The 12,240-nt window shown below is 31.3% G+C and overlaps 1 protein-coding gene across 9 annotated transcripts in view; it reads left to right on the forward strand.

Annotated features, from left to right (window-relative positions):
* PPIP5K2 (diphosphoinositol pentakisphosphate kinase 2) overlaps positions 1 to 11,477 on the forward strand; it is a 70,131-nt gene extending 58,654 nt beyond the window's left edge. For all 9 annotated transcript variants that reach the window (XM_069492734.1, XM_069492736.1, XM_069492738.1 and 6 more), the window contains 3 exons: positions 2,034 to 2,174; positions 5,709 to 5,834; positions 11,208 to 11,477. In XM_069492734.1, the coding sequence (XP_069348835.1) occupies positions 2,034 to 2,174; positions 5,709 to 5,834; positions 11,208 to 11,320 (380 nt within the window). In that variant the 3' untranslated portion in view covers positions 11,321 to 11,477. The remainder of the gene's footprint in view (positions 1 to 2,033; positions 2,175 to 5,708; positions 5,835 to 11,207) is intronic.
* The last annotated feature ends 763 nt before the right edge of the window (positions 11,478 to 12,240 follow it).

Below are 12,240 nucleotides of genomic sequence, written 5' to 3' on the forward strand. Positions count from 1 at the left end.
TTAAATTTAACAGAAAATAATTTATATTCTTTTGGTTTAGGCTTTTTAAAAAGTGGATTTGGCACACATGCAACTTAATGCATGTAAAATTCTTTCCTTTCAATTCTACAGATATTTCTTTTGGGTTTTTAAGATTTCTCTTTTCCTTTTTTATTGCTGTGTTGTCTTATTTGTCCTTTGAATTGTCATTTGACTCTTCCTTTCACTTTTTATTTCCCTTAACTTTCATGTTACTTCCATCTTTAACACATATCATGGACTTACCCCTCCCTTCATCTTTAGTTCAAGACACATGGTGAAACAAGTATCTTCTGACAGTGATTTACCTTATTTTCTGGGCCTCTGTGCAGAACACCTACACCTCTATAGGTGCTGGTCCGTTTCCTCTGTGGAATTTCTAGGCTCCAGTGGTATGTTTTTATAGCTTCTAAACATATCAGCAGGGTGGCTTTTTAAATTGCTGCGCTAACCCTTTCATTGTGCATTATAGGAAGATAAAAGATAAGTAGAAAAAAATACAGTCTGGAGGAACTTGATTATATGATATTGTCATTTGCCTGTTATAAAATATAGCAAGCAAATGAAAGAAAAGAATTGTTACAAAAGACTTGTAAACAATCTGAGGAAAGAAGAAAAAAGCACATTTTTAAGTTTAGTGGGATGCAAAGAAAGGGTTTGCGCTTATTTGCATGAATCTTGTACTTTTTAAAAAATGTAACAATTATGCAAGCCTAATTTCTTTAGCGCTTTACTTAGGTGCTTTAGCTGCCATTATGGTAAAGTCTTCTTTTTTGTTTTTGTTTCTGAAGTATGTGTAATGTTGTCATGCTTTGGTTTGCACCTGAAAATCAAACATAACAGTTTTGTAAGTCCTTTGGTAATTTTCATAGGAAGATTAGGTTCACTTTTTGCTAAAGTTTCCCTATTCTGGCTGAAAATTAGGCAGTTATTTGGTGAATATTTTCTCCCACAATTTAAATAAATCATGTATCAGTCAATTTTAAAACCCATACCTATTAAAGAGTTTTACAGTCTGAGTTTAATTAAATTAACTTTTACCTTTTAATTAATGGCATTGGACTTTATATAAAACTTATTTAAGCATTAGGAGTATTTCTTTGGAGGAAAATTAGTTTGAATTTTTGGAAGAATAGTTGTAGAAAGACTTGTTATTTTTAACAGTATATAGAAGCAATTTTAAAAGCCATTCAGTTGAATAAAGTTTAAATAGGTAATTTTCTAAAAAAAAAAAAAAAAAGGAATAGCCTATATCCATTTTAAAAAAAAATAAACTGTGTTTAAGTGCTTTTGTTTCACTGTATTAATACATATCTGCATGGTTGTTTTATGAAATTTTTGTATTTCTGTGCCATTGTTAAATATGAATGTATTTGTATTTTGTATTGCTTTTTACTTGGCCTAACTTTACTCAGCCAGTGATTTCCAATAATACAATTATTGTGTTAATTCAGTAAAGGTAGGTGAAATATGTTTTGGAATTTTAATTCCAGCATAAGTGAATGTATGATGTTTGGGGATCATACTAGAGAATATTGTTGGTCTTGACATGCCTAGAAAAGTATTTCAAATCACTCTTCTCAAGTAATTACATAATTATTCAACAAGAAATTACCTTTAGCATCCTGGCGTCAGGGACTCATCATGGCATCAGTTTATTTACCTATTGAATAGACCTGACTTTAAAAATTAAAAACTGGAAAACTGTATTTTTTTCTGTTTTTTTCCCCTAGGTTTGTTTTTTACATATTCTTAGATTTTACCAATATAGAATGAAATTGTGTGCATGCTGTACTATGTGATTTACATTTAAGAAGAAATCTTTGTCACATCTTGTTCCAATTCCATATTGCATAGCATCTGGTGTCATGACTTCAGATATCTTGTGTTTTTGCATGTGATAGATTGAAAAGACCTAAACTGTCCAGTTCAGAGCAATGATTTTCTTTCTTTTTAATTACGAATTTTTAGAATATCCAACTTTTCTTTTTTGTTTTTGTTTTTTTCTCTTCTAGGCTTTGAATTGTATTCCATGGTGCCATCTATTTGTCCTCTAGAAACTCTTCATAATGCCCTATCTTTGAAGCAGGTGGATGAATTTCTTGCTTCCATTGCTTCTCCATCAAGTGATGTTCCACGGAAGAACCCTGAAAGTGGTAGGAAAATTTACCTTCATTATTATTAATTACTGTGTAATATATTATCTGAATAGAACAAGAATTATAAAAACATAAACTCAAGTAGTGGTAGTGAATAGAATTTTAGGAGAGAAGGGAGTGTAAAGAAACATTATTAGGAATGGAATTCTTTGGTATAGTGCGCAATGTACCACTTTTTTTGACTCTGCCCCGAAATATTTTTTCTTACAAAAAGGGGGGAAAAAATAAGACCCAGAAATAGAAGTCAACAAAATATAAATTCATGTTTTTTTAAAAAACTATATTTGCTAGAAATCTTAAAATATTTCATAACAAATTCTTAAACAATTACAAAATATCAATCCACATTAACCCACACATACACACCCGTTCCCTCACCACTTTTGGTAAGTAGTGAGAAAGAGCTCTTAACTAAAAAGGAAATTAAGACAGCAGTTTTTCAAATTGTGTTCCTCAAAAAATATTCTGAAGAGGTTAATTTGTGTGTGTGAAGAATAGGGGTTCATGGCTAAGTACGTTTTGGAAACTATATTTATATCCTGCCTCCCTTTGGAGAAGTATGTTAATAGTTACATTAGCATATAAAAGGCGGACTTTGTTCTGCAAAGAAAGCTATATAACCCTGATTTTTGAAAACTTATTTTTTAGAAAACATCTTAATGGTAACACATTAAACATCATGTGGCGCTATTTAGTAAATGCTTGGGGCTTCCTTTTAGGTGTAAGAAGTCAGCTGGCAGTTGTCATTTTCAGCTCCATAGGATTCCTGAGCACATCAGAATTTCCAGTTTGGAAAGCATTAGTTTTGGGAGAGAGTCCTCAACTTGGAGCTAAGACTCTTGCTATTCTAGTTATATTTTAGAAATGAACAAACTTTGTTTGTTTACCATTTTCTTTTTTCTATAAATAAATTTTGCCCAACTATAAAATGAGATATTATAGTTCTTGGAATGAATGCCACTTTTATGTCTTATTGTTATTCTCTTCCTTTTCCTTGGTCATCACATAGTATAATTCTAGAGAGTGCTATTCACATTGTATTCCATCCAAATGGTATCCCCTACATTTCTGCAAATGTAGTAACCTTTCACTTGTCTTCCATTTCTGATAGGAGAGGTCAGCTTTCAATCATTTATGGTAATGGAATGGTATATTGTTATGAATGTTCTAAAATATTTCACTGTAGGGATGGCTTTGGAAGTAGGTTTTAGTTTCAAAATTTGCATATATATGTGTCTGATTCTGAGAATTGATAATATTCCAAATGAAGTAACTTCTCCAAGCTATAAAGTCAAAGTCAAGAAAATGACCATCTCCTTTTATGTTCTCTGTAACCTGATAGAATGGACAAATTCTCCTCCCTCAGAATGCAGTAGAGAACCTGAATAAATTTTATTTTACCTCTTTACCCTTATACTTGATGTTTCACTGCTTTCCTGGGGCAGGGATTTGAAATCTGAAAATAGAAATTAAAGATTCTAAATGGTAAATAAGAACTTAGGTTAGATATCAATGCCATTTAGATTTTAGAAGATTGGCCGTAAATGAATAGCAGCAGTAACCTACTTATTTTAAAAAGAAAATTTTAGTGGAATATTTACAAAAGATAATATTTTAAGGTTTGTTCTATGTTACTCTTAATGACAGCTTCATTTCTGTGGTTAGTGAATTCAGTTCATCAGAGTGTATTGTGGAGAGACATTAATGAGGCAAAGGATACTAGATTCCTTTTCCAGTTATTCTAATTAGCTCTTCTCTATATCATGGACACAAATTGTACCTCAGTCCCTCTAGCATGAAGGATTCTTAAAATTTCATGCCATTAGTTACTAAGGAAACTAGATGAGAAAGTAAATGTACTTAGTGCAGTTCACAGAATTGGGTAAACCTTAGAGATAATATAGTTCATTGGTCTTTAAACTGTATTCCCAAGAGCCTTTGGAAATTCATTGAGGAAGGGGAGGAGCTCAATGGTTAGAGCTTGTGTCTTTCATGGCTACTCCAACCACAGTATCTGCTTTAATCCATTTTATTTAAGATTTCATTTGAGAACAGTTTACTATTTAAAGAAAAAAACTTAGACACAGTTGAGAAAATCACTAGTTAGTGGTCAAGCAAGACTAAATCCCAGGTCTTCTAAAGCCTCTGTTTTTTTTCTTTTTGTTTTAATATTAAATAAGATAGAGTGCCAATTATGATGAAGTCTCTGAGTCTTGTATTTTTTAGGTTAGCTATAGAATTAATATTAATTATAGTTATAATAATTATATTAATTATTATATTTACATTATTTACAATGAATTCCCTAAATTGTCAAGGAAGTAGCATCATATACGTAGACCATGTGGACTTTGTGGTATTTATGATAAGGGAAAAAACATTGTTAATCATTCTCTGTCATTCAAAGTTTTTTTCCCCCATCTAGGACAAACTTAATAAATATTGTGGTAACGAGAATATAGCTTATAATGGGACAGTGACAATATCAGATTGGAGAAAAAGAAGTGAGAATAATAATTAGGATAAGTTAGTGATGGAAGTTAACAGATTAGGGTAAAAATATGCAAGCAGGAAGAGCTAAGTAATGGTATAGAGATTTATAGGCACTGTAAGACTTTTTTCATCACATATATTGTTTTCATTAGTGACTACTTTGAGCTCTGCCATTGAAAGTTATATTCATTTGTTGTAGGTGTCAACCACTAAAGGCATATTTGCCGTAACTGGCCGTATCTTGATTTTCAGAATCACACTTAATATTACTGTCAGATCCTCTCCCAAAATTTTAAATCTGAATTTTGTAATCTCCCCATCTCCCTTTGTTTAAGAATCTAGAAGCTCATACCGGTAGTCTTTCTTCTCCCAATTTGGCCTGTTCTTCCCCAAAGGACTCCATACTTAAGAATTATCCCTATTTTTTCTTTTCATACCTTTCAGACTCTCTACCTTGATTAAAAACAAAAGGAAAAACTCAACTTTAAAATTTCCTCACTCATTAAGATAATCTCAACTGGGTAATATAGGAAGACAATCTGATTTAATTACTTATATATAATCTAGTTAATTTATTCTTAAATATGATAGTAGACCATTGTGTTATAGATAAACCATCCCTAAATCTCGATTTGTTATTTTTGACAGAAAAGCAATTTGGGACTGTGTCTTAAAGATTACTGACTCTGTTACCAGGCCATAAAACTATTCCCTCAGCCATCTGCCGTGCTTATAGACCCTAAGTTTCTATCAGGGCAGGATAAAATTAAGTCTGTTGCTCTATTCTTGAAATTGTACTGTTAAAATTCTTATTATTTACAATATAAACAGAACATCTATTTGGCCAAGACCATGAGAGAACTGTCTGTATAAAAAAGATGATTTTGCTGAATTTACTCTGTAAACCTTGCCTTGTCTATTTTCTACTTTTATTACACGTATTAGGGTCACTAAATTATGTCATAAGAAATTTTCTATAATGTTAAGGTAGAATTGGCAGGAAATTACTAAATTAACATGTTTGTTTATTTTTTTCAGCTTCTGTAGCTTTACGTTCCAGTCCAGCAATGAGAAGAAAAGTATCTTTAAATACATATACACCTGCAAAGATCCTCCCAACACCACCAGCTACCTTAAAGAGTACTAAAGCAAGCAGCAAACCAGGTTAGGGGTGTGTGTGTGAGTTTCTGTATTCTGTACTCCTCTCAAAGGAGGAGTAATAGTGTGCTTTTTAAATGTAAAATCTATTTTTAATTAGAATCATTACACTTCCTAAACCATAATGATCCTAGGTGTTAAAAATATATTATTGGTCTATTGATATGTATTTACTTTTTTGTCTCTGTTATCTGCCCCCCTCACATTTATTAAAAAAAAATGGTTCATACTCACACTTTCCCCGGAACTATGGACTCTAATCTTTTGATTTTCTATTGAGCCTAAGGCTTCATTTTATATAAGGAGTTTTTCTCTTTCCTTATAATATTTTAATCTCTCTATTACAGTCTGATGATACCACTATGAAATCTTTTATCAGCATTTTTCTACTTTAACTTCTTGGAACATTTGATTATGTTATTGATCCTTGCTGAAATACCTCTCTTACCCTGACTTCCAAGCCGTTACTCTAATTTGATATTCTTTCCATTTCTCTTGTTTGAAGACCCTCCTCCTTCCTAGTTTCCTATCCAAGACAGGGACATTCTACTCTGTTTGTTTCTTCTTATCCATATCTTTTTTTCTCTGAGAATTCCATGTAGCTCCAAGGCTTTGACTATAGCCTAGTTGGAGATGTCCTCTTTCTTTTCCTTCTTTTTCTGCTCTCACATATTCTTTTGATGTAGAGTTTGTGCTTAGGAGTCAGAAAGACCTAGATTAAAATCTCAGCCCTGCTACGTATTAGCTATATGACCATGGACAAGTTACTTAACCTCTCTAATCCTTAGTATCATAGTCATAAAATCAAGGTAATAGTACCTCCTTTATAAAGTTGTCAGAGATGAGTGTGATAATGTATGTAAAGTACTTGGCACATGTAGTAAACACCCACTAAATGGTAGCTGCTGTTGTTGTTATACTATATCCAAACTGTTCTTTTCACGTCTTCCCAAATAAATCCCCTTAGTATTCATGCCATTTTTTTGGTATTAAAATCCTCTCCCTCTTACCTCTCAACCTTTAAGACCCAACCCACCTCTTCCATTGATGGTGTATATATATAATTATCAAAACAAGAACTTCAGTGACACTCTGTATTATCAATTTGATCTGTCATACCCGATTATAGCTCTATCATATTACCAGGCCATATAAGTCAGGGACAATATTTTAAATAGATTTGAACCTTGTACATTTTAAATAATAAGTATATAAAGCTACAGACAAATGAATAAGTATCTTAAATGTAAGTTGTGGTACATTGCATATATAATACAAAGCTAAGATTTATATAATTCTTTGTATTACAGAGCATTTTCCTATTAATTTTCATAGTTCTCACCATAACCTTTAGAGGTCAGTATCATTCTTATGACCATTACAGATGAAGAAGGTAACCGCAAGATTGTATAAATAATTTGGCTCTGTTCACATAGCTAGTGATCAATCGACCTAGGATTTGAATACTCTTTGAATCACAGCACATTGTTCCTTATATGTAGACACATGATAAATGCATTATTTCATATGCATTTTTAAATAATAAAGTTTAAATGGTGTAAATGACTTTCAAATATTAAGCCAGCCTTGCACTCCTAGAATGAACCCTACATGGTCATGATTTATTTCATATATATATTTTTTTTTTAATTTTATTTATGTATTTTTTATTGCTGGACTCAATTTGATTTTTAAGATTTGTGTATATGCATTTGTGAAAGATATTGATCTGTAGTTTTCTTTTTTTGTAATGTCCTTTTGAAGTTTTGGTGCAGGGAAATGCTAGCTTCATAAAATGATTGGGAAGTATTTACTCCTTTTCTATTTTCTGAATGAGGTTTTATAAGATTGTGGTTTCTTCCTTAAATGTTTAATAGAGTTAATTTCCTGCTTCATTTTTGTGACAGTTTTGGTAACTTGTATTTTTCAGCAAATCTGTTCGTTGTATCTAAGTTGTTAACTTTGTTGCTTCTTTATTTTCCTTTTAATGAATGTGGTAATAGCCTCTGTTATTTATGATACTAGTAATTTGTGTTCTCTTTCTTGATCATTCTTACTTGGGATTTACCAATTTTTTTGGCCTTTTCAAAGAACCAACTTCATATCCTGTTTTATATTTAATTGATTTCATCCTTTTGCTTACTCTAGTTTACTTTTATCCTCTATTCCTAGTTTCTTAGATCATTGATTGTTCGATGTTTCTTCTCATTATATAAACATTTAAAGGTATAAGTTTCCTTCTAAGCATTTTAATTGCATCTCATAGAAGTTACACTGTATTTTTATTGTTATTCAGTTAAAAATATTTTATAGTTTACCTTGTGATTTCTTTGATCCATGGAGTGTTTAGAAGTGTATTGGTTAAATTCCAAATATTTGGGAGTGTTTTTAGGTATTTTTTTAATCAATTTCTTATTTAATTCCATTGTGATTACAGAACATATATGATTTCAGTCTTTTGAAATGTGAGATTTGTTTTATGGCTTAACATTTGAACTATCTTGAATGTACCAAGTGTACTTAAAACAAAGAATGTTTATTCTGTAATTCATTGATCCTCATGGATACTCTTTTATCATTATGCATTAGGTCAAGGTTGTCAATAATGTTCAGATCTTCTATGTCTTTACTGGTTTTTTTTGAGGAGGGATGGGGTGGGAGTGTGGTCAGAAAAAGGATTTGGTTGTTTTATTGATTGTTTAGAGAACAGTTTCATTCACAACCATGGAGTTGTCTATTTCTCTCATTAATTTGATAAATTTTTGTTTGTGTGTTTTGGAACTCTCTTATTATGTTCACACATATTTGACTGTTGGGCCTTCCTAATTTGTACTGACTCATTTATCATGAAACTTCCCTCTGATTTCTATTAATACTTTGTTTTAAAATATATCTAATGTGAATATTGTTATTATAGCTTTCTTTTGCTTACTATATGCTATATGCATGTTATATTTTTCTATCCATTTACTTTCAATCAATATGTATCTTTATATTTATTTAAAGTGGATTTTTTTTTTAGATACATATATTTGACTTTTTAAAAAGTCATTCTATCAATACCTGCCTTATAATTGCAGTATTTGTAGTTTGTTAACATTTAATGTAATTGTTGATATGTTTGGATTAGGTCAACTACTTCATTATATTTTCTGTTTATTTCTTCTGATCTTTATGCTTTTATTCTTCCCTACTTTATTTTATATAAATTCAATATTTTTTAGAATTTAATTTTTATTTATCTCTTGGCTTTTTGCTATATCTTTTTGTATTATTCTTTTATTGGTTGCTCTAAATATACATTCCTAATTTTTCACAGTCTACTTAGAGTTAATTTTGTACCACCTAAAATAAAATGTAGAAATCTTGCAACTGTATAGATTCATTTACCCTCCCCTCTGCCCATGCTTTACATATAATTATCCTCATGTGTTACTTCCGCATATATTACAATCACTACATACAATATTATGATATTTGCTTTAAACAGTCATATGTATTTTAAAGAAATAAAAACATATTTGCCATTTTTGATACATTTTATTCCTTCCTGGAATAAAATGTCTGTGTTTCCATCTGGTTTCATTTGCTTTCAACCTGAGGCTTTTTAGCATTTCTTATACTGCAGGTCTGTTGGCAACAAATTCTGTTCATTTTATTGTGTCTGAAAAATGTCTTTATTTTGTTTTCATTCTTGCAAGATAGTTTTGCTGGATAGAAAATTCTGGGTAGAAAGTTTTTTCTTTCAGCACTTTAATGATACTGTTCTGTTGTCTTCTGGTTTGTGATAAGAAGTCTTAGATAATTTGAATTATTGTTCCCATGTATACAAGGGGTTATTTTTCTCTGTACTTTCAATGTTTCCTTTTTATTGTTGGTTTTCAGAAGTTTGACTATGGCATACTTAGGTTTTTTTTTTTGAATGATCGGCTGATGTTTACTTTTACGTATCCTCTCCATTCTGTCATTAAACCCCCTCAGTTTTTATTTGAGATATTTTATTTCAGATATTTATTATTTAGGTATAGACATTCTACTTGATTCTTTTTTATAGTTTTTTTTGCACTTATTTTCTATTTTTTTATTCGTTATAACCATATTTTTCTTTGTCCTGAGCATGTTGAAATTGCTGCTTTAAAATTCTTGTTTGTTAATCTGACTTATCTCAGGATTGGTCTCTGTCAATTTATCCATTCTCAGCAAGAAAGATGTTTTCCTGTTTTTAGTATATTGAGTAATTTTGGATTTTATCCTAGACACTATGAATGATACATTGTAAAAACTGGATTCTATTATTTGTTATATTCCTCCAAAGAATATTATTTTACTTGTTTTTAAAGCAAAGGGTTAACTTTGGCTGCACTAAGATTGCAAAACTGTGTCCCTTGAAGTGACTGACAGCTCAGATTTCAGTTTACTTCTTTTAGCTTTAGCTGGGCTGCTGCTTGGAGCTTACTCTGCCATGCCATAGATTTTATCATGGTTTATACATAGAATTTCAGGGTCATCCTTTCTGGGATTTCCCGCTTCACTTTCCAGTAGCTATAGTTGCCCCAATACTTATCTTCTGGTTCTTCATGCTAGTAAGATTGTGTTTTATGCTAGAATTTTTGCCATTCTACATGGTGCAGACTGGGGCCTGACATCAGGCTAAAAGCTGTGAAGAAGGAGGAGAGACTTATCCCATGTTCTCTTTTTTCTGAGAGTTGATTCTTCTACAGTAACTGCTTGCTTTTGTTCACTATTCAGTGTCTCTAAGTAGTTGTTCCCCATATTTGGTGCAGAGTGTAAAGTTGCTGTCTCAGGAAGATTTGTGTGACAGGAGCTTACCCATCCATACTAGAAGTGTAACCACACGTAGAATATCTTTCCAAATACAGAAGGATAATTCTCAAGTCAAGAATGCTTCTAGTGTTCATAGAAGATACAGGAGGAAAGCAATGCTATAGGGAAAATGATGAGTTCAGTTTTAAGCATGCTAAGTGTATGTTTTTGTCAGATATCTATAGAGGTCCAGCAGACAGTCAGATATACATCTCTTGAGCTAAGTGAAAAGGCCCAGGCCAGAAGTATAAGTTTGAAAGTCATTGGTACAATGGACAGTAGTTAAAAATTATGGAAATGAGTTAGTTTTCTAGGAAGAATGTAGAGTGAAATGAGAGATGTTGTGAACACAGGCTATTTGTCATTACTTTTCTATATCTGTGTTGAATTCTAAAAAGTAAAAGGCTAAAAATGTCATGTTAAATGTTCGTAATGTATCATTGACATCACAAGTATCATGAGAATTATCTTGTCACTCAGCAGTATTATTTGAACTTGGATTGCTTTTGTAAATCTAAGCAATAGTTTGTTGGTTTTTTTGTTTGTTTTGTATAGCTGCAAGTGGACCTTCTGGTGCATCTGGTTCTAATACCTCATCTCGGAAAAAGAACGTAACTAGCAAAACAGAAATGCATGAACACAAAAAAAACACTGGGAAAAAGAAATGAAATCTGAGCAGAAGCTGGAACTTTGTATAAAAATAACATGTTCAGTAGAAAAAGACATGAAAACTGTCAAAGCAAGTAATTTGTGTTTCTCCTTATGCATCTCTGCATTCATTTAAAAATGTTTTTAAATCTAGGGAATTCTTTGTTTATATTCAGGTAAGGAACTTTTGTCATGATCTGGAAATGTTTAAAACAATATTATTACCATTCTATGAGCAGTAAAATTTATGGTGATAAAGGTCAATTGTTGTTAAGATGTTTACCATGTGCCTGTGGTAAATTAAAGGAACATAAAAGCGTAGCTGTCCTGTACCAAAGTCACACCAGTAATACTATGTACTGCAGAGTCTGATGAGGTAGCCTCTGTACAGATTTTTATTTTCATGGAATTGCATCTTATCTGTAAAAACCTTTAGCTTGGTTTGAAATTTGACAGTCAGGATTATATATTGGAGACTTTTTAAAAAAGTATATTTCCAAAGAAATTACATTAACCATTTAGATTAGAAAATTTTTCCCAATTGTTACAGTGACATATATGCTGCAACATTTAGTAACTGGAATATTAGCACATGGGTTATTTTTTCATTCTGTGTTTTGAATTTCTTTTATTGTGTGTTGTTTAAAAATGTTACGTATACAGCTGGGAGAACTGTATGTTTATGCACATATATTTGTATATTAATTTGTAGAAAATATTTTCTTTATCTATTTCCTTACCATCAGGAAAATTTTCACTTTGTATATTGGCAAGAAAGGCACCTTTTGAGTTTCTTTTTAATAGATATAGTTGACAAGTTTATAAAAGTTATACTTATTTTCAGAGTTCTCTTTAGATCTCAGGAACTCAGTTCAAAAATGGAAGCCATCAATGTTAGAAGAAATTTGAATTCTATTAAGTTAGTAGATATTATTTATAG

The sequence above is a fragment of the Eulemur rufifrons genome, chromosome 17, assembly GCF_041146395.1.
Source record: "Eulemur rufifrons isolate Redbay chromosome 17, OSU_ERuf_1, whole genome shotgun sequence".
In the NCBI taxonomy this organism is placed as follows: domain Eukaryota; kingdom Metazoa; phylum Chordata; class Mammalia; order Primates; family Lemuridae; genus Eulemur; species Eulemur rufifrons.